General features: G+C 52.5%; 1 protein-coding gene across 1 annotated transcript; it reads right to left on the minus strand.

Moving 5' to 3' along the window:
• Positions 1-423: 423 nt before the first annotated feature.
• On the minus strand, positions 424-17,717 carry LOC119958318. Its single transcript, XM_038786756.1, has 9 exons — positions 17,666-17,717; positions 15,456-15,562; positions 14,936-15,293; positions 13,592-13,645; positions 12,689-12,742; positions 11,401-11,454; positions 9,578-9,631; positions 2,811-2,864; positions 424-674 (listed from the first exon to the last, which is right to left on the minus strand). The coding sequence occupies exons 1-9, from the start codon at positions 17,715-17,717 to the stop codon at positions 424-426; spliced, it is 1,038 nt and encodes a 345-aa protein (XP_038642684.1).
• Positions 17,718-18,925: the final 1,208 nt, after the last annotated feature.

Raw genomic sequence — 18,925 nt, forward strand, 5'->3', positions numbered from 1 at the left:
GTGTGTGTGTGTCTGAGTGTGTGTCTGAGTGTGTGTCTGTGTGTCTGTGTGAGTGTGTGTGTGTGCGTCAGTGTGAGTGTGTGAGTGTGTGTGTGTGCGTGAGTGTGTGTGAGTGTGTGTGTCTGAGTGTGTGCATTGGGTGCGGGCAGAGAGTGAGGGGAGAAGGTCAGAGCGAGGGGAGAGAGTTTGGGGAGGGTGAGAGGGGAGGGAGTCAGGGATGAGAGTGCGGGTCAGAATGAAGAGAGAGAGTGGAGAGAAAGGGAGAAAGTGATGAGTGAGAGTCAATGGAGAGAGTGAGGAGAGAGGGGCAGAGTGAGTGAAGGAAGATAAAAGAGCAGAGAAAGGAGAGAAAGAGGGGGCAGGTGCAGACTGAGAGGGAGTGGGAGAGACGGAGAGCCTATAATGCTGAAAGTACCCCCAACTTCACCCCCTCCTCCCCACCAGTAACCCCAGGAGAGGGTCATGGATAGTTGTCCCCTGTCCACATTGCACAGTACACAGAGTTAAATGACAGTGACGCTCTCTGAGGCTCTCGCACATTCCTCTTCCTGCACTTGGGCCTATCCAAATGGTGACTGCCAGGCCAGCACTGAGAGCCAGGCCCACAACATACAACAGCGAGACAAGGCAGCTCAGCTCCACTGCCGGCCCCTCGGGCGCAGGAACGTTGCTCACTGGGGGGGGGGGGGGGGGGAGAAAGAAGACAATCAATTAATCATCAAACCTTACCCCCACATCACCTTCCAACCTCACCCTGACCCCCAGCCCTCCCCTCCCCCAGCCCCAACCTCACCCCTCCCCCACCCCTCCCCCCCGCCCCAACCACACCCTGTCCCAAACCCACCCCTCCCCCAACCCCAACCTCACCCTGTCCCAAACCCACCCCTCCCCCAGCCCCAACCTCACCCCTCCCCACCCCTCCCCAACCCCAACCTCACCCCTCCCCCACCCCTCCCCCAACCCCAACCTCTCCCAAACCCACCCCTCCCCCAGCCCCAACCTCACCCTGACCCCCCACCCCTCCCCTTCCCCAACCTCACCCTGTCCTCACCCCCACCCCACCCCCCACCCCTCCCCCACCCCTCCCCTTCCCCAGCCCCAACCTCACCCTGACCCCCACCCCTCCCCCACCCCTCCCCCAACCCCAACCTCACCCTGTCCCAAACCCACCCCTCCCCCAGCCCCAACCTCACCCCACCCCCACCCCTCCCCCACCCCCACATCACCTTCCAACCTCACCCTGACCCCCCACCCCACCCTGTCCCAAACCCACCCCTCCCCCAGCCCCAGCTTCACCCTGTCCTAAACCCACCCCTCCCCCAGCCCCAACCCCACCCTGACCCCCACCCCTCCCCCAGCCCCAACCTCACCCTGTCCCAAACCCACCCCTCCCCAGCCCCAACGTCACCCTGTCCCAAACCCACCCCTCCCCCAGCCCCAACCTCACCCCTCCCCCACCCCTCCCCCAACCCCAACCTCACCCTGTCCCAAACCCACCCCTCCCCCAGCCCCAACCTCACCCTGTCCCAAACCCACCCCTCCCCCAGCCCCAACCTCACCCCTCCCCACCCCTCCCCTAGCCCCAACCTCACCCTGACCCCCACCCCTCCCCTTCCCCCCCACCCCACCCCTCCCCCAGCCCCAACCTCACCCCTCCCCCACCCCCACCCTCACCTTGTCCCCCACCCCCACACTTCCCCCCACCCCTTCCCCACCCCCACCCCTTCCCCACCCCCACCCTATCCCCCACACTTCCCCCCACCCCTTCCCCACCCCCACCCCCCACCCGCAACCTCCCCACCCCTTGCACACCCTCAATCCCTCACATTGTCGCTATCTCTCCAATTCTCTCTCTCTCTCGCTCTCTCTCTCCCTCTCCCTGTCTCTCAGTGTGTCAGACGCTGGCTGTATTCCCAGATATATTAGGGATGATTGAGGCTAAACTGTTGACTTGTGAAATTCCCCAGTGAACTTCCACAGGAAACGTGCTTCTGGCGACCGCCCCTCAGAGAGAGAGAGAGACACCTCACTCACGCTGAGCAGATGATTGAACCCATTGCAAGATTTCCCCACCTGGAGCCTCCTCGAGATGCTGACTCTGGCTTTGCACTGTGTGATTTGCCACCCAAATCGCCCAGGCCGTTACCCCAGGAGTTACATTGGGGCTGGGCGTCCCCTGATTTGCAATGTGCACCGGCTGGGGAGAGGCGGTGAATCCCAGCCACCCTCTACTGGTAAACGGTCCACCTAGCCTTTGCTGTGGAGTTGGACCGAGGTAGGGGCGGTGCAGACTTGATGGGCCGAATGGCCTCCTTCTGCACGGTAGTGACTCTATGATTCACATTAGAAGGATGAGCAGAGATGTCATTGGGATTACTTCACACCTTATCCTCCTTATATTTGGGGGCAGCACGGTAGCATGGTGGTTAGCATAAATGCTTCACAGCTCCAGGGTCCCAGGTTCGATTCCCGGCTGGGTCACTGTCTGTGCGGAGTCTGCACGTCCTCCCCCTGTTTGCGTGGGTTTTCTCTGGGTGCTCCGGTTTCCTCCCACAGTCCAAAGATGTGCGGGTTAGGTGGATTGGCCATGATAAATTGCCCGTAGTGTCCTAATAAAAGTAAGGTTAAGGGGGGGGTTGTTGGGGGTATAGGGTGGATACGTGGGTTTGAGTAGGGTGATCATGGCTCGGCACAACATTGAGGGCCGAAGGGCCTGTTCTGTGCTGTACTGTTCTATGTTCTATATCCGACATTCCCTCTAAGCAGCCCAAAGCGTCTCCTCAACCAGAGATAGATTTACACACACTTACCATGAAGGATTGTGATCACTTTAGATTCATTGGTTCCTGGATGTGCCTCATTACCTGGCAGGCAAGAGGGGATAACGTGAGTTTATATCATTCACATCTCCAGAGTCATCGAACTTGACAGCACAAAAAGAGGCCATTCGGCCCATCGTGTGTTTGTCGGCCATCGAGCCCCTCTCTACTCTAATCCCATTGTCGTTCCAATCGCTCATCTAAATGCTTCTTAAATGTGGTGAGGGTTCCCGCCTCTCCCACCCTTTCAGGGAGCGAGTTCCAGACTCCCAGCATCCTCTGGGTGGTTGACGTTAATCAAAGTACTGTACACACCCCTGTCAGCATCAACGGGGCCGAGGTGGAGATGGTTAGCAGTTTCAGATTCCTGGGGTACACATCACCAAAAATCTGTCCTGGTCCACCCACGTCGACGCTATCACCAAGAAAACACAACAGCGCCTACACTTCCTCAGGAAACGGAGGAAATTCGGCATGTCCACATTAACCCTTACCAACTTTTACAGACGCACTATAGAAAAAAAAATGAAAATCGCTTTATTGTCACGAGTAGGCTTCAATGAAGTTACTGTGAAAAGCCCCTAGTCGCCACATTCCGGCGCCTGTCCGGGGAGGCTGGTACGGGAATCGAACCGTGCTGCTGGCCTGCTTGGTCTGCTTTCAAAGCCAGCAATTTAGCATTGTGCTAAACAGAGGTTGATAGCACCCTCTCTGGCTGCATCACAGCCTGGGTATGGCAACTGCTCGGCCATGGACCGCAAGAAACTTCAGAGAGTCGTGAACACAGCCCAGTCCATCACACTCTCCCATCCACTGACTCCATCTACACCTCCCGCTGCCTGGGGAAAGCGGGCAGCATAATCAAGGATCCCTCCCACCCAGCTTACTCACTCTTCCAACTTCTTCCATCGGGCAGGAGATACAGAAGTCTGAGAACACGCACGGACAGATTCAAAAACAGCTTTTTCCCCACTGTCACCAGACTCCTAAATGACCCTCTTATGGACTGACCTCATTAACACTACACCCTGTATGCTTCATCCGATGCTGGTGTTCTGGGCCAGAGTTTATAGAACCCCAAAGTGTATCATGGAGTTCACCTGACCCCCAACTGTTACTAGATTGTGGTATGGGGAGCACACGGCCCACTCTACAGGGGTGGTACAGCAGAAATGGGAAAGTATTTTTTAAAGCAAAACAATGTTTATTCTATGAACTAAAGTTAACCTTTTTAAAACATGCAGTGAACATCTTAGCAACCATCAATTCAAATACAACCCCCAAAGAATACAACACTAAGTAATCCTTAATAAATTCCCAAAGAACATCCAGAAGACAAAAGAAACACCTTTTACCAGAAGCACATCAGGTTTACATTCACTACTGAGAACATTTCTAATTCTGAATTCACCAAATGATCAAGAGATAGTCTTTTCATGGCAGAGAGAACAGAACTCCTGCTCTGTCTGGCTTCAGCTCCAACACTGAAAACAAAACTAAAACACACCCTGCAACAAACAGCCTAAAACAAAAGTAGAAACCTGACAGACAGCCCAGCTCCACCCACTCTCTGACATCACTGCAGCAATAAACACCCATTTCTTAAAGGTACTCTCACATGACACCGGTGTTTATGTAGTTACATTGTGGATCTTGTGTTGCCCTATTATGTATTTTCTTTTATTTTCATGTACTTAATGATCTGTTGAGCTCCTTGCAGAAAATTACTTTCCACTGTACCTCGATACACGGGACAATAAACAATATCCAAATAATCAACTGATGTCTCATTAATTCACTGCCAGACAATGCACAGGGACTCGGTAAAACAGTGGGGCAGAACTTCGAGACTCCATTACTCACCGGACAGATCTGCCAGGACTTTGGGCCCAGTTGCTTCCCTGATGTAGCCCCTTCCCTGAGAGATAATGAGGATCAACCTGACTTTACACCTGGCAGACCCGGAATGTCGCAATGCCATTCCCGACGGATTTCTCTCGAAGCCGATTTGCAGCTGCCCATTGCGCCAATGTCGTCACACCTGGGCCCAGCAAGATTCCCGGGCTGAGGAAAACGGGATGGGCGACGAAGCAAACTGGGGTTTGTTTTCGCTGACGGTGCTGGTGGGAGGAATGTTGGCCGAGGGGGGGTGGGAGGGGGGGGGGGGGGGGCGGGCACCGATACCCTCCTTTGAGCCGTGTCACGGGGGCCTTTTACGTCACACCTGAGCCAGTAGACAGGATTCTCCTCAGGCCACGCATGGAGGATGGCAGCCGCCGCCGTGAGTGTTCGCCCAGAACGGCACGGGAATTTCTCATTTGCGGGCAGGGTGGAGCTGGGGGCGGAAAGTGCGACGTGGGTGTCGTGTTTATGCACCCTGGGATAACGCAGGCTGCAACTCGATGCAGCTTTGACCCGAAAGATGCTCCAGACTCTGAAGTAAGTTCAATGTGATTTATTGAACCATTAGCAGAGTTCTCTATGAGTTCGACTCTCCTGCTAATCTTGCTACAGTCTAACTAACCAGTCTGCTCTAAGCCACGTGGTGGGTGTGATGCTTCTGATCTGCCCCTGTCCTTCTCTCTCAGTATTGCCTGTGGAAAGAGACAGAGCATGTGTGCCCTGTCCTTATATATGGGTTGTGTAATGCCCCCTTGTGGTAGTGTCACCTCTGGGTGTCTTGACTGCCCATTGGTCGTGTCCTATTCTATGTGCTCATTAGCTGTATGTCTGCGTGTCATGATGTCTCTGGTGCTCCCTCTAGTGTTTACTTAGTTGTAGTGTATTTACATGAACCCCTTGTGTATTTACAGTGATGCAGATCACCACAGTGGGAGCTGCCGGGACCCAGGGTGGATTCCCCTGCTGTGTTTTGGTCGGGACGTTCGAATACAAAGTGAAGGATCTGTTCCCGCAATGTCACGGCTCCGATTCAGCTGACCCCGCCAGCAACTCCATTTTCAAAAGATTTCGTTCAAGGGCGCACTGATATACAGAAAAGAGAAGCCCCCTCTACACAATCCCCCCCTGCACGACACACCTCCCCATCCACACAACACCCCCTTGAAAAAGGGTGGGCACTTCCCATTGGCAACGCCCCCATGCACTGTTCATCCAGGGCCACAGGGTGCCAAGGGTCAGTGCCAGGGCCTGGCCCTGTCCACCCTGCAAACCTCCAGTGGGTTCTGCTCACCTCATGCACTTTCCGAGGGAACTGTCAGATGTTAAGTCCACTTACTTAGATTTTAATCAATATAAATGGGATGTCAGGATTCCCATTATGTCATTGGTGGGGGGGGGCGGAGACAATCGGAATGGGAAATATCGCCGGCGTAAACTGCGTTCTGCCTAACCCTAACCCGCACATCTTTGGACAGTGGGAGGAAACCGGAGCACCCGGAGGAAACCCACGCACACACGGGGAGGACGTGCAGACTCCGCACAGACAGTGACCCAAGCCGGGAATCGAACCTGGGACCCTGGAGCTGTGAAGCATTTATGCTAACCACCATGCTACCGTGCTGCATATGGGAGTGTAAAACCCCTCCCAGAGTGGGGATCGAACCCACAACCTACAGACGCAGGCGCACAATTGATAGCACAGAGCCCAGCTGCTATGAATACGCTGTCTGATATCGCTACTTCTTTATACTCTTTCATCTGCCAATAAATCTGACTGACCGTTTTAGCCTGCATGCATTGGCACAGTGATACGCAACTCCCTGCCACTTGAAGGAAATGGAGGATGCGGTGGGAATGTGGCGATTATCGGCAAAATGTGGATCACTCGCCGCTCACTGTGGGTCAGTAAGTTTTGGGAAGTTCTTGCAAAAACCCTGCACAGACTCGATGGGCCATTCAGTGCTGCTCTTTAACAATCACAAACTGATTACTCCTCTTTCTCCTCGTAGTCCCACAGGCAAGTCACATGCCGAGCTGAGCTGATAAACTATTTTCTCTGACTGTGACACGAGGTGGGCGAAATAAGGTTCGGCGCCCATTCTTTGGCAGGAATCGAGCCAGAAAAGTATTCACCGACAACCTTGCCCACTCCCAGGCTGAGAGAATCCCGCTGACCCACCATTCTCCAGGATAAGGAAATTCCCAACTCCGTTTTAAATGGAAGACTCCTAAACTGTGTCCCCTGCTTCTAGACTCCCCCAGGACAGGAAACATCCACTCAACATTGACCCCGTCAAACCCTCCAGAATCGTCTATGTTTCAGGAAGATCACTTAACATTCCTCCACGGTAGCGCAACAGTAATATTAGCTTGGACTGGATCCAGGACTATGGGGAGGGATTAGGGCAGTGAGAATGAGTTTGGGAATCATTCATGGCTACGGGGAGAGAGTGGGGCAGTGGGATTAGTTTGGGATTGATACAGGGCTATGGGGAGAGAGTGGAGCAGTGGGATTAGTTTGGAGACTGATACAGGGCTATGGGGAGAGTGTGGGGCAGTGGGATTAGTTTGGGACTGATACAGGGCTATGGGGAGAGAGTGGGGCAGTGGGATTAGTTTGGAGACTGATACAGGGCTATGGGGAGAGAGCAGGGCAGTGGGATTAGTTTGGGGCTTGATACAGGGCTATGGGGAGAGAGTGGGGCAGTGGGATTAGTTTGGGATTGATACAGGGCTATGGGGAGAGAGTGGGGCAGTGGGATTAGTTTGGGACTGATACAGGGCTATGGGGAGAGAGTGGGGCAGTGGGATTAGTTTGGAGACTGATACAGGGCTATGGGGAGAGAGCAGGGCAGTGGGATTAGTTTGGGGCTTGATACAGGGCTATGGGGAGAGAGTGGGGCAGTGGGATTAGTTTGGGATTGATACAGGGCTATGGGGAGAGAGCGGGGCAGTGGGATTAGTTTGGGGATTGATACAGGGCTCTGGGGAGAGAGCGGGGTAGTGGGATTAGTTTGGGGATTGATACAGGGCTATGGGGACAGAGTGGGGCACTGGTATTACTTTGGGATTGATACAGAGCTATGGAGAGAGAGAGGGGCAGTGGGATTAGTTTGGGATTGATACAGGGCTATGGGGAGAGAGTGGGGCAGTGGTTTTAGTTTGGGGATTGATACAGGGCTATGGGGAGAGAGCGGGGCAGTGGGATTAGTTTGGGATTGATACAGGGCTTTGGGGAGAGAGTGGGGCAGTGGGATTAGTTTGGGGATTGATACAGGGCTATGGGGAAAGAGCAGGGCACTGGGATTACTTTGGGATTGATACAGAGCTATGGAGAGAGAGAGAGGGGCAGTGGTTTTAGTTTGGGGATTGATACAGGGCTATGGGGAGAGTGTGGGGCAGTGGGATTAGTTTGGGATTGATATAGGGCTATGGGGAGAGAGCAGGGCAGTGGGATTAGTTTGGGATTGATACAGGGCTTTGGGGAGAGAGTGGGGCAGTGGGATTAGTTTGGGGATTGATACAGGGCTATGGGGAGAGAGCGGGGCAGTGGGATTAGTTTGGGATTGATATAGGGCTTTGGGGAGAGAGCGGGGCAGTGGGATTAGTTTGGGGATTGATACTGGGCTATGGGGAGAGAGTGGGGCACTGGGATTACTTTGGGATTGATACAGAGCTATGGAGAGAGAGAGGGGCAGTGGGATTAGTTTGGGTTTGATACAGGGCTATGGGGAGAGAGTGGGGCAGTGGGATTAGTTTGGGGATTGATACAGAGCTATGGGGAGGGAGTGGGGCAGTGGGATTAGTTTGGGTTTGATACAGGGATATGGGGAGAGAGTGGGGCAGTGGGATTAGTTTGGGGATTGATACAGGGCTATGGGGAGAGAGCGGGGCAGTGGGATTAGTTTGGGATTGATACAGGGCTATGGGGAGAGTGGGGCAGTGGGATTAGTTTGGGATTGATACAGGGCTATGGGGAGAGTGGGGCAGTGGGATTAGTTTGGGACTGATACAGGGCTATAGGGAGAGAGTGGGGCAGTGGGATTAGTTTGGGATTGATGCAGGCTATGGGGAGAGAGTGGGGCAGGGGGATTAGTTTGGGGATTGAGACAGGATTATGGGGTGAGAGTGGGGCAGTGGGATTAGTTTGGGGTTTGCAAATAGAGATCAGAAATTGCTGCTCTCTCTAACCCCAAAAGGCTATGACTGCTGTACTTCTGACGTTGCCGAGAAACCTGGATGAATAACCCGACAGAGATGACCATTACAGGCTGCGGACAGACTTGAACTTGCAAGCTTGCTGTGAAGGATGGTGTGTTAAAAAAAACCTCACCTGAATCAAAGACTCTTTTTCCTTTTATTATTTTTACCCCTTTCCACCTCTCTGTGTTTGTCTTGTGTGCGTGTATATGAAAATGAAAAAAATGAAGATCGCTTATTGTCACGAGTAGGCTTCAATGAAGTTACTGTGTAAAGCCCCTAGTCGCCACATTCCAGCGCCTGTCAGGGGAGGCTGGTACGGGAATCGAACCGTGCTGCTGGCCTGCTTGGTCTGCTTTAAAAGCCAGCGATTTAGCCGAGTGAGCTAAACCAGTCCAGAGGATGTGGGCCAAATTAAAGTGTAGAAATTAGTTAATAGTTGAATATTATTCTTGTTATAAATAAGGAGTAATTATGTATAAACTAACAAACCTAGTGACTGTAATTATTGAGCAGCCAAGGGTATCTTTGTAAGAATAATTGTTTAACCCACTTGGGTTCTGACCCCCGGGTCAAGTGGGGCTAGAGTTGACCGTGTACTGACCCAGGGTGGCGTAACATATTCCTGGATCAGAGACGTCTTTATCAGCACTTACCGTGAAGAACTATGATCGCTTTAGGCTCAATGGTTCCTGGGAGTGTCTCATTACCTGGCAAACGAGAATGGATAGATAATCTGTCTTTATTTGGTTGTAACTTTCACATCTCCAAAATGTCTCATTAATTCACTGTGACACATAGAACATAGAACATAGAACAGTACAGCACAGAACAGGCCCTTCGGCCCTCAATGTTGTGCCGAGCAATGATCACCCTACTCAAACCCACGTATCCACCCTATACCCGTAACCCAACAACCCCCCTTAACCTTACTTTTTAGGACACTACGGGCAATTTAGCATGGCCAATCCACCTAACCCGCACATCTTTGGACTGTGGGAAGAAACCGGAGCACCCGGAGGAAACCCACGCACACAGGGGGAGGACGTGCAGACTCCACACAGACAGTGACCCAGCCGGGAATCGAACCTGGGACCCTGGAGCTGTGAAGCATTTATGCTAACCACTGTGCTATCGTGCTGCCCTATTGACACAGCAGAGTTTTCCAAAGTGTGGGTCGCGACCCGCAGGTGGATGATGGGCAGGCCGTCGGGAGCGATCGGACACGCCGTTCCTGCCCAACAGCGGCCTCTGACTTTTACATCGAGAATGGTGGCCGCTATCACCTTTCAAATGGAAATAAGTAAGGCTGTGCGGGGTCTTCCAGCCAGGAGTGGCAGTAGAGGGCAGGTCATGCGCCCTGCACACACACACTCAGTGTCAAGCACCCTCCAGGTATGTTCCTTTGGTGGCAAATCATAGAGCGGACGTGCTGGCATTTGCCCGCTGCTGGCAAGCAAGACAAGTGAACGGTGAAGATGAATGGTTTTCTTCATGGTTTAGCACAGGGCTAAATCGCTGGCTTTTAAAGCAGACTAAGGCAGGCCAGCAGCACGGTTCAATTCCCGTACCAGCCTCCCTGAACAGGCGCCGGAATGTGGCGACTAGGGGCTTTTCACAGTAACTTCATTTGAAGCCTACTTGTGACAATAAGCCATTTTCTTTTTTTTTCAGATGGCCAGAGACTCAAATAGGCAGTTTACCTGTTAGACAGGAACTTACAACAGAATCTGCTGGAGAGGGCTGCACAGGAGAGTCCCAGACAGGGCAGAGCAGTGCTACAGAGCTCCAGGGCTTACAAAGAAAAACTTAACTCAGGAACAAAGATGATTTCTCGCGGTATGGTTTTGTCAATAGTGCCAATGAAAATAAGGGATACAAAGCTCATGGCTGTTATGTGCAGGGAAGTACTGGCAAATGAGAGAAGTTTCAGATTTTGATAGGGAAGTGGTGGGTGAAAAATTTCTTTTGAGATTGAGACCTCAGAGTCAGTTATTAACTTACAGCTGACTCTAAATTAAAAGGCTGCGCTGCTGTAGCTGACCTGTAATGCCGCGTTAAAAAGACATGATAAAAGCCCATGTGGCTGTCAGCATTCTGGTGCATCTCCCAGGAGTATTGAGCGCTGAGTAAAACAAGCATTTTGTTGCTGTTGCCCTTCAGGACGACCTACATGTGCAAGATTGGATTTTCCGTTTACATAAAGGTGAAGACAGGAACTGGCTGTAGTCGGTGCCTAATCTGTGCATTGACCTCTCCTCCTTTGAACCTGATTCAAGTGAGATTGTGAGGGCCAAGCAGGATACGCTTTCGTAAAAGAGGTAAGTAAGCGTGTCACCTGTTGCGAAGGTCGGCCGACGTGGGTCGCTAAGGTCGGCCAGTTGGCAAAGGTGGGGCCCGAGGAAAAAAGTTTGAAAATGCTGAGGTAGAGGGCGACAGTAAAAACAGTAGGGCAGAACCTTAAGACCCCAGTACTTACCGGACAGATCTGGAATGACCTTGGGCTCATTGCTTCCCTGGTGTGTCACATTACCTGGGAAATAAGGAGGAACAACTTGCCTTTATAATAAGCCTTTCAGGCTCCCAGAATGCCGCAATGCAATTCACAATTAATTTCGCTTGAAATTGATTGGCGACTGCCCACTCACAACCTTTGGACTCAGATGTACAGTTGATAGCATTGAGCCAAACTTCCATTGTTCTGCAGAAGGGTCTTATATCGGTATTTCAATATACTCTTTCATCTGCTAATAAATCTGACTGACAGTTTTAGCCTGCATGCATTGACACAGTGTCGAGCAATTCCCAGCTGGGTGGGTGGGCTGAATGATTCGATGTTCCAATATAACACTGCCTTTTAAGTGATGTTATGTACAATTTTGTAACAGGAAGCTATAGTAAAGAACATCTTTATAATCCAGGCTCCACCTTGTGCTCCTCATATCTGACATTCTCTTACTTACAAGCGGTGTTATGGGCCAGGGTTTAGAGAACCCCAAAGTGTATCATGGAGTTCACCTGACCCCCAACTTTTAATAGATTTTAATAGCACACGGCCCACTCTACAGGTGTGGTACAACAGAAATGGAAAAGTATTTTTAAAGCAAAACAATGTTTATTCTATGAACTCAAGTTAACCTTTTTAAAACATACAGTGAACATCTTACCATTAATTCAAATACAACCCCCAAAGAATACAACACTAAGTAATCCTTTAAGCTTTCCTTTTAACATCCATACGACTTAAAACACCTTTTTACCAGAAGCACATCAGGTTTACATTCACCACTGAGAACATTTCTAATTCTGAATTCACCAAATGATCAAGAGATAGTCTTTTGACGGCAGAGAGCTCAACAGTGCAACTGCTCTGTCTGGCTTCAGCTCCAACCCTGAAAAAAACTAAAACACAGCCTGCAGCCTGCTCAAAAATGAAAGTAAAAAGCTGACAGACAGCCCAGCTCCACCCACTCTCTGACATCACTGCAGCAATAAACACCCATTTCTCTCACTACAGATATTTATATACACAACCATGTATAAACACCCATTTCTTAAAGGTGCACTCACATGACAGCGGCCCTGAGATTTTCCTCCATCGGAGAAACTTTTACAAGCACTTACCACGAAGGACTGAAGGACTCATTGGTTCCTGGATGAGCCTCATTAGCTGACAGGCGAGAGGGAATAACCTTTATATTGTACCATTCCCATCTCCAGACACCATGTAAAACAGAGGGACAGAACCTCGAGACTCCAGTACTTACCGGACAGATCTACGATGGCTTTGGACTCGTTTCTCCCATGATGTGTCGCATTCCCTGGGAGATAAGGAGGAACAACTTGGCTTTATACCTGTCGTTGCACCGCCACACCACAATGCCGCCGTGTAATGCACAGTGCATTTCGCTTGAAGTTGATTTGAAACTGCTCATTTTTGCCAACGTTTACAATGTACACACAGCAAGATCCCACACTGAGTAAATGGGTTCAGTGATTAAGCAATCTGCCTTTATTTTCACTGAGGGTGCTTGCAGGCGGAATGTTGGCCTGGGCTGTGAGCAGGCACAGATACCCTGTGATGAATGGAGAAATTATTATATATATTGCCAGAAATCTCCGGACATTGGGATTCCCTTTTCCCACTGGCAGTGGGTTTTTCCAGAGACCTAGGGCGGCCTCAATGGGAAATCCAATTGATAAGAGAGCCGCCGCAAAACACCCAGAATCATAGAATTCACAGTGCAGAAGAAGGCCATTCGGCCCATCGAGTCTGCACTAAATTTATGCTAATAAATCCGACTGACCATTTTAGCTTGCGCGCATTGATAGACAATTGCCTGCCACTTGACAGCATTGGGGGGTGCAGTGGGAATGTGACGCTGTCTCCCACTGATGACATAAGGAGCACATTGGTAAAATCGGATTGCTACCCTCTCACTGTGGGTCAGTAACCTTCGATTGCTCTCGTAAAGAGCTAGCACGGTGTCGATGGCTTGAACGGCTGAAGTCCGTCCTGCCCTGTAACGGCCGCAAACCATCTGCCACCCTTTCCCCGCTTAACCTTGTGGGCAACCCACGTGCCTGCCTGGCTTAAATGTCTCATTAATTCACCGTGAGGCTCTGTAGAGGCCAATAGTGGGGCAGAAACTCGAGATTTCACGACTTACCGGACAGATCTGTGAGGGCTTTGGGCTCGTTTCTTCCACCATCTTTCGCCTGACCTGGGAGAAAAGGAGGAACAACTCGCCTTTATACCATCGTTGCACATCCTCCAGAATGTCATCAGTTAATTCCCAATGAACTTTGCTCGAAATTGATTTGCAACTGCCCATTGAGCCAAAGGTTACAATATACGCACAGCAAGATCCCAGGCTGAGCCAATGGGATCGCTGATTAAGCGAGCGTGCTTTTTTTCCACATTGACAATGCTTGTGGGAGGAATGTTGGCTCGGACTGTGGGCACGAACCGATACTCTTATTCGAGCCGTGTCATGGAATCTATTACCCCCACCTGAGCAGGTAAACTGAATCCTCTTTGGGTCACACCTGGAGGACAATGCATGCGAGGGTGAGCATTCATTTGGAAAAGCACAGGGACATCCCCCCCCCCCCGAGTAATTCTTCTCAAGGCCTGGTGCGGGGATTGAACCCACAACCTTCTGATGGTGCGGCGGCACAGCCGTCCGCACTGCTGCCTCACAGCGACCAGGAACCCAGGTTTGATTCCGACGATGGGTGGAGTCTGCGCGTCCCCTCCCCGTGTCCGCGAGGGTTTCCTCCGGGCGCTCCGGTTTCCTCCCACAGTCCAAAGACGTGCAGGTTCGGTGAATTGGCTACGTTGCACCTTAGTGTCCAACCATGCGCAGATTAGGTGGGCTTACGGGTTAGATGGACGGAGTTGGCCTCAGTACGACGCTCCTTCAGAGGGTCAGTGCAGACTCGATGGGCCGAACGGCCTCCTTCAGCACTGTCCGGATTCTATGGACTCAGATGTCCAATTAATTATCTCCGTTTCGATTCCACGTGTAGTTATGGTGGAATTGGAGCGGCTGTTCACTAAGTTATTAGACGGACTCACCAGATTACGGGCCAGTGACAAACACTGTCTCCCCAGTTAATGGTCGCTCACTCTCCATGATGGCGAATGGACGGGAATTTTTGGTCGCGCCCTTCGAACCTGAAACTCCCTCCTGAGGTCAACGTATCGTTTAACTATCCCGTCAAATTGTGGCTCCCGCCCTCGATGATTCCAGCGGAGGGTAGGATGGGGAAGCCTACCCGAATATCTTGACCACTTTGATTAAATCGGCCCTTAGCTGTCCGCAATCTAGGAAACGGATTATTCCGTTTGTCTCCCAATTTCCTCCTCGCCAGTTCACCCTTTGGGTCCGGGCGTTATTCTGGGAAATGCACTCCCTCCGATCGGTGTTTGCCGAGGCGAGGGAAGGGGGAGGGGATGGGGGTGGGGGGGGTGGGACAGAGGCTCGAGTCTGCGCCGCGCCCGTCTGTACCTGGTACAATATGGAGCTGGGTACCGCCCCCGATCATTCGAATAATGGGCAGGGGCTCCAGAAGCTCGATGACGCAGACGTAGCGGCCGGCGTCGCTGGCTCGGGCGTCGCTGATTCGCAACGTGGCGCTGCGGGATGGCAGATCCGCGTCGAGCGTCATCCTCCCGCTGTCATTGCCCACCGTCGCGCCGCCTGGCACTAGCCTGTAGATGTCGCTCTCCGGCAGATCCCACTGGAAGTTCACCCTCTGCGGCTGCTTCCTGGGACGGTCGAAGCGGCAGCTCAGAGTCACGGCGGCGCCTTCCTCGGCTTCGAGCGACACGGGTAGACTGATGGACGGCTGCTCGGGCACAGGCCCCTGTTAGAGAAGACCAGGCATTGGGGTTAATCAGGCCCTTGGGTCCTAACCTCCAGCTCAGAATGTGTGTTCAACCCCCAGGAGCTGAAGAAGAAGTTGCATTTATATAGCGCCTTTCGCTCGCACAGGATGCCCCAGAGCGCAATGCAGCCAATGACATACCTCCTGGTGTCTTCCCCCTGTTGTGTTACAGGGAACCAATCTGCGCACAGGAAGCTCCAACAAGCGATGATGTGATCGGGCCCTCATCAGCTGTTCTGGAGATCTTCCTTCAAGGAGAACTTGGGCCCCAGGATAACGCTGAATGGCCACGGGAGCTCCCACATCCTCCTGTAAGGGTAGTCGGGACGTCAGCTTAACTCTCCTGTGAAAAGAGTACCGGTGGCAAGGCAGCACTGCCTCGGTACTGCGTTCGAGAGTTAGCCGGGGTTCCCACACTCCCGTCTCTGGAGTGGAGCTCGACCCCACACCCTCCTGCCTGAATGGTGAGGGTGCGAGTCTCTAATTCACAGATAACAAGGCAGGCTGGCGCTACAGTGCAGTTACTGAGGGAGTGCCGCACTGTCCGAGGTGCTCGCACAGAAAGATAGGCGATCTGGTCATTATCACGTCACACGTTTTGGGACCTTCGAATGCAACAAATTGTATTTCCCATTTCACGTTCAAAATCTACCTCATTGGCTGCAAAGCACATGGCAATGTCCTGAGATTATCAAACATACTCAGAAACGCAAGTATACACTGTCCCCATCAAACACTCCCAGGACAGGTACAGCACGGGGTTAGATACAGAGTAAAGCTCCCTCTACACTGTCCCCATCAAACACTCCCAGGACAGGTACAGCACGGGGTTAGATACAGAGTAAAGCTCCCTCTACACTGTCCCCATCAAACACTCCCAGGACAGGTACAGCACGGGGTTAGATACAGAGTAAAGCTCCCTCTACACTGTCCCCATCAAACACTCCCAGGACAGGTACAGCACGGGGTTAGATACAGAGTAAAGCTTCCTCTACACTGTCCCCATCAAACACTCCCAGGACAGGTACAGCACGGGGTTAGATACAGAGTAAAGCTCCCTCTACACTGTCCCCATCAAACACTCCCAGGACAGGTACAGCACGGGGTTAGATACAGAGTAAAGCTCCCTCTACACTGTCCCCATCAAACACTCCCAGGACAGGTACAGCACAGGGTTAGATACAGAGTAAAGCTCCCTCTACACTGTCCCCATCAAACACTCCCAGGACAGGTACAGCACGGGGTTAGATACAGAGTAAAGCTCCCTCTACACTGTCCCCATCAAACACTCCCAGGACAGGTACAGCACGGGGTTAGATACAGAGTAAAGCTCCCTCTACACTGTCCCCATCAAACACTCCCAGGACAGGTACAGCACAGGGTTAGATACAGAGTAAAGCTCCCTCTACACTGTCCCCATCAAACATTCCCAGGACAGGTACAGCACGGGGTTAGATACAGAGTAAAGCTCCCTCTACACTGTCCCCCATCAAACACTCCCAGCGTTGGTCGAGCTGGGGGCAGAGTGATATCCCAATATTTAGTGTCATTTTCAAACCAGGGTGGATTCAGTGGAAGGCTGTTTTGATAAACGTGACAGCCTCGTGGAGAATGAAACAGAGGCTGGGTGAGGATCGTCCTGCGCTGTTCGTGTTGTGTCTACAGGAGCGACTCAGAGTTCCTGAACACCCGATGTGCTGAGAATCGTGAGGAGATACTCCTCTTTCCGCCGGCAATATTCAACCTCTGGGAAGATAAACCACTCGTAACATTCCCCCCACTCTCCCCGTGAGAGATTCACTCGCTAAGCTGCCCCCAACTCCCTCCTCAACCCTGCCAAATCTTCCTTTCTGCACCACTGTCCGGCTGGGTGACTGGGGCCAGCCAGCTGAATTGTCACTGAGTTTGTTCATTGATTTAATCGATCCAACCCAAAACCGGACACTTTTGGATGATTGGGCAGACAACCGGGGCCAGTGGATGTATCTAAGTGGGAAATAGGTGGACTCCGGTTCCAATTCTCTTCCCCCACACTGAGAGCGAGTTAAGGCCGACCTCCATCATTCCCGGAGCTGGCCGCTCGTCCGTCATGATTGGCTTGAGAGGGGGTGGGGGAGGGCGGGAGAGAGCAGGAGTCTAGTGTTGAGGTGGAGCCATGATCATAGTGAATGGCAGCATAGGCTCGATGGGCTGAATGGCCTCCCCGTGCTCCTATTTTCTCTGTTTAGTTGGACAGGCAAATTGGACAGACAGACAGGCTGATGGACAACAACACTGGCCGACAATAAATACAGGCAGATTGACGAACAGCTACAATTGCAGAACATGGCGGGTTGACCTGTTTTACGTACCTGCAGTCATTAACAGCCAGATCACCGTGACAGTGGGCAGCTTCACACTCATATCTGCCCCCTCCTCCGCTGGCTGGGGACGAAACTCGGGCCCTAGGTCCCCTCACGACTCTCTCTGTCTCACACTGGGAGACAATCGGCGTCTGGAGGTTGGACTGCAAACTGAACCCTGTGCAGAGGGACGGCAACTCTCAACCCATCAGAAGGCTGACTGCACGAGCGTCCCTTCCTGCCCCCCCCCCCCCCCCCCCCCCGTCTGCACACGACACAAATTGACCTTTGCCAGTCATCAGCCAAGGGGCCAATCATGGCTGGGCAGCCGGATTCAGACTTACCGTCTCTGGGTGATGTCGTCAACGGGTCAACCACGAACTTTCGGCCTCTCTCCAGTTCCTCCTCCGCTCGTTAAGGGACGTGTTTCGCAATCGCAAAGGCTTGTCGGTGTCAGGTCACAGCCAAAGCGTCTTTTACTCTTTATTTTTTTGAGCATATTTTTTATCGGCAACATTGACAGAATTTTTAAAAAATGGAGCTGGGGCGTCAGACGCGACAAAGAGGAAAGCTGTACATTGTCGGAACGATCAGCGTCGGGGTCCCTCGCTGTGGCTCAGGCACTGGATCATTTCTTTTACGGCCACGTTTGATCTTTCGGAGGGTATGTCAGGTCCCACTGGGGCCCCGCCGCTTGGCGGGGAGGGCTTGCCTCCAGTTTCCCCCCTCTGTGTCCTGGTGTGGTTGCCGTTTCTCCCCTGGCTCATCTGTAGCCGTCATTCCGCAGGGGAAGGGAGGGGAGGGGGCTAGATCTCCCCCCCCCCCCCAACCCCCCATGGCCTTGAGGCCTTCGATTCAGGCTGCGTCTACTTGGTACCCCGGTTTCCCCCCGTGCAGGCGAGGGCCTGTGCTCCCACCAGTAGGTGGCTCTCCTTGCCATTCCATGCCTGTTCCTCTGAAGTTCTCCTCTCTCTGGTTGGCCATCCTTAACCCATCCAGTCCTGTTTCCCCCACCCCCCAATCCGCACCTCCCTACCTTCCCCTCTCCTCCCCCTAGCTAGCTCCATTCCCCCCCCCCCCCTCCCCTCCCCTCCCCACCCCGGCACCTCTCGCACTTGTCCTCCTCCTCCGGGAAGAACCCGCTCTCGCATGTCTTCGTGCGGCGTGGAAAGAGGTCATTCGGCCCATTGAGTCCGCAGCGACCCTCGGAAAGAGCTCCCTACCTAGGCCCCACTCCCCCGCCCTCTCCCCCAACATATCCTTTTGGAC

The sequence above is a fragment of the Scyliorhinus canicula genome, chromosome 29 (genome assembly GCF_902713615.1).
Source record: "Scyliorhinus canicula chromosome 29, sScyCan1.1, whole genome shotgun sequence".
Lineage (NCBI taxonomy): Eukaryota > Metazoa > Chordata > Chondrichthyes > Carcharhiniformes > Scyliorhinidae > Scyliorhinus > Scyliorhinus canicula.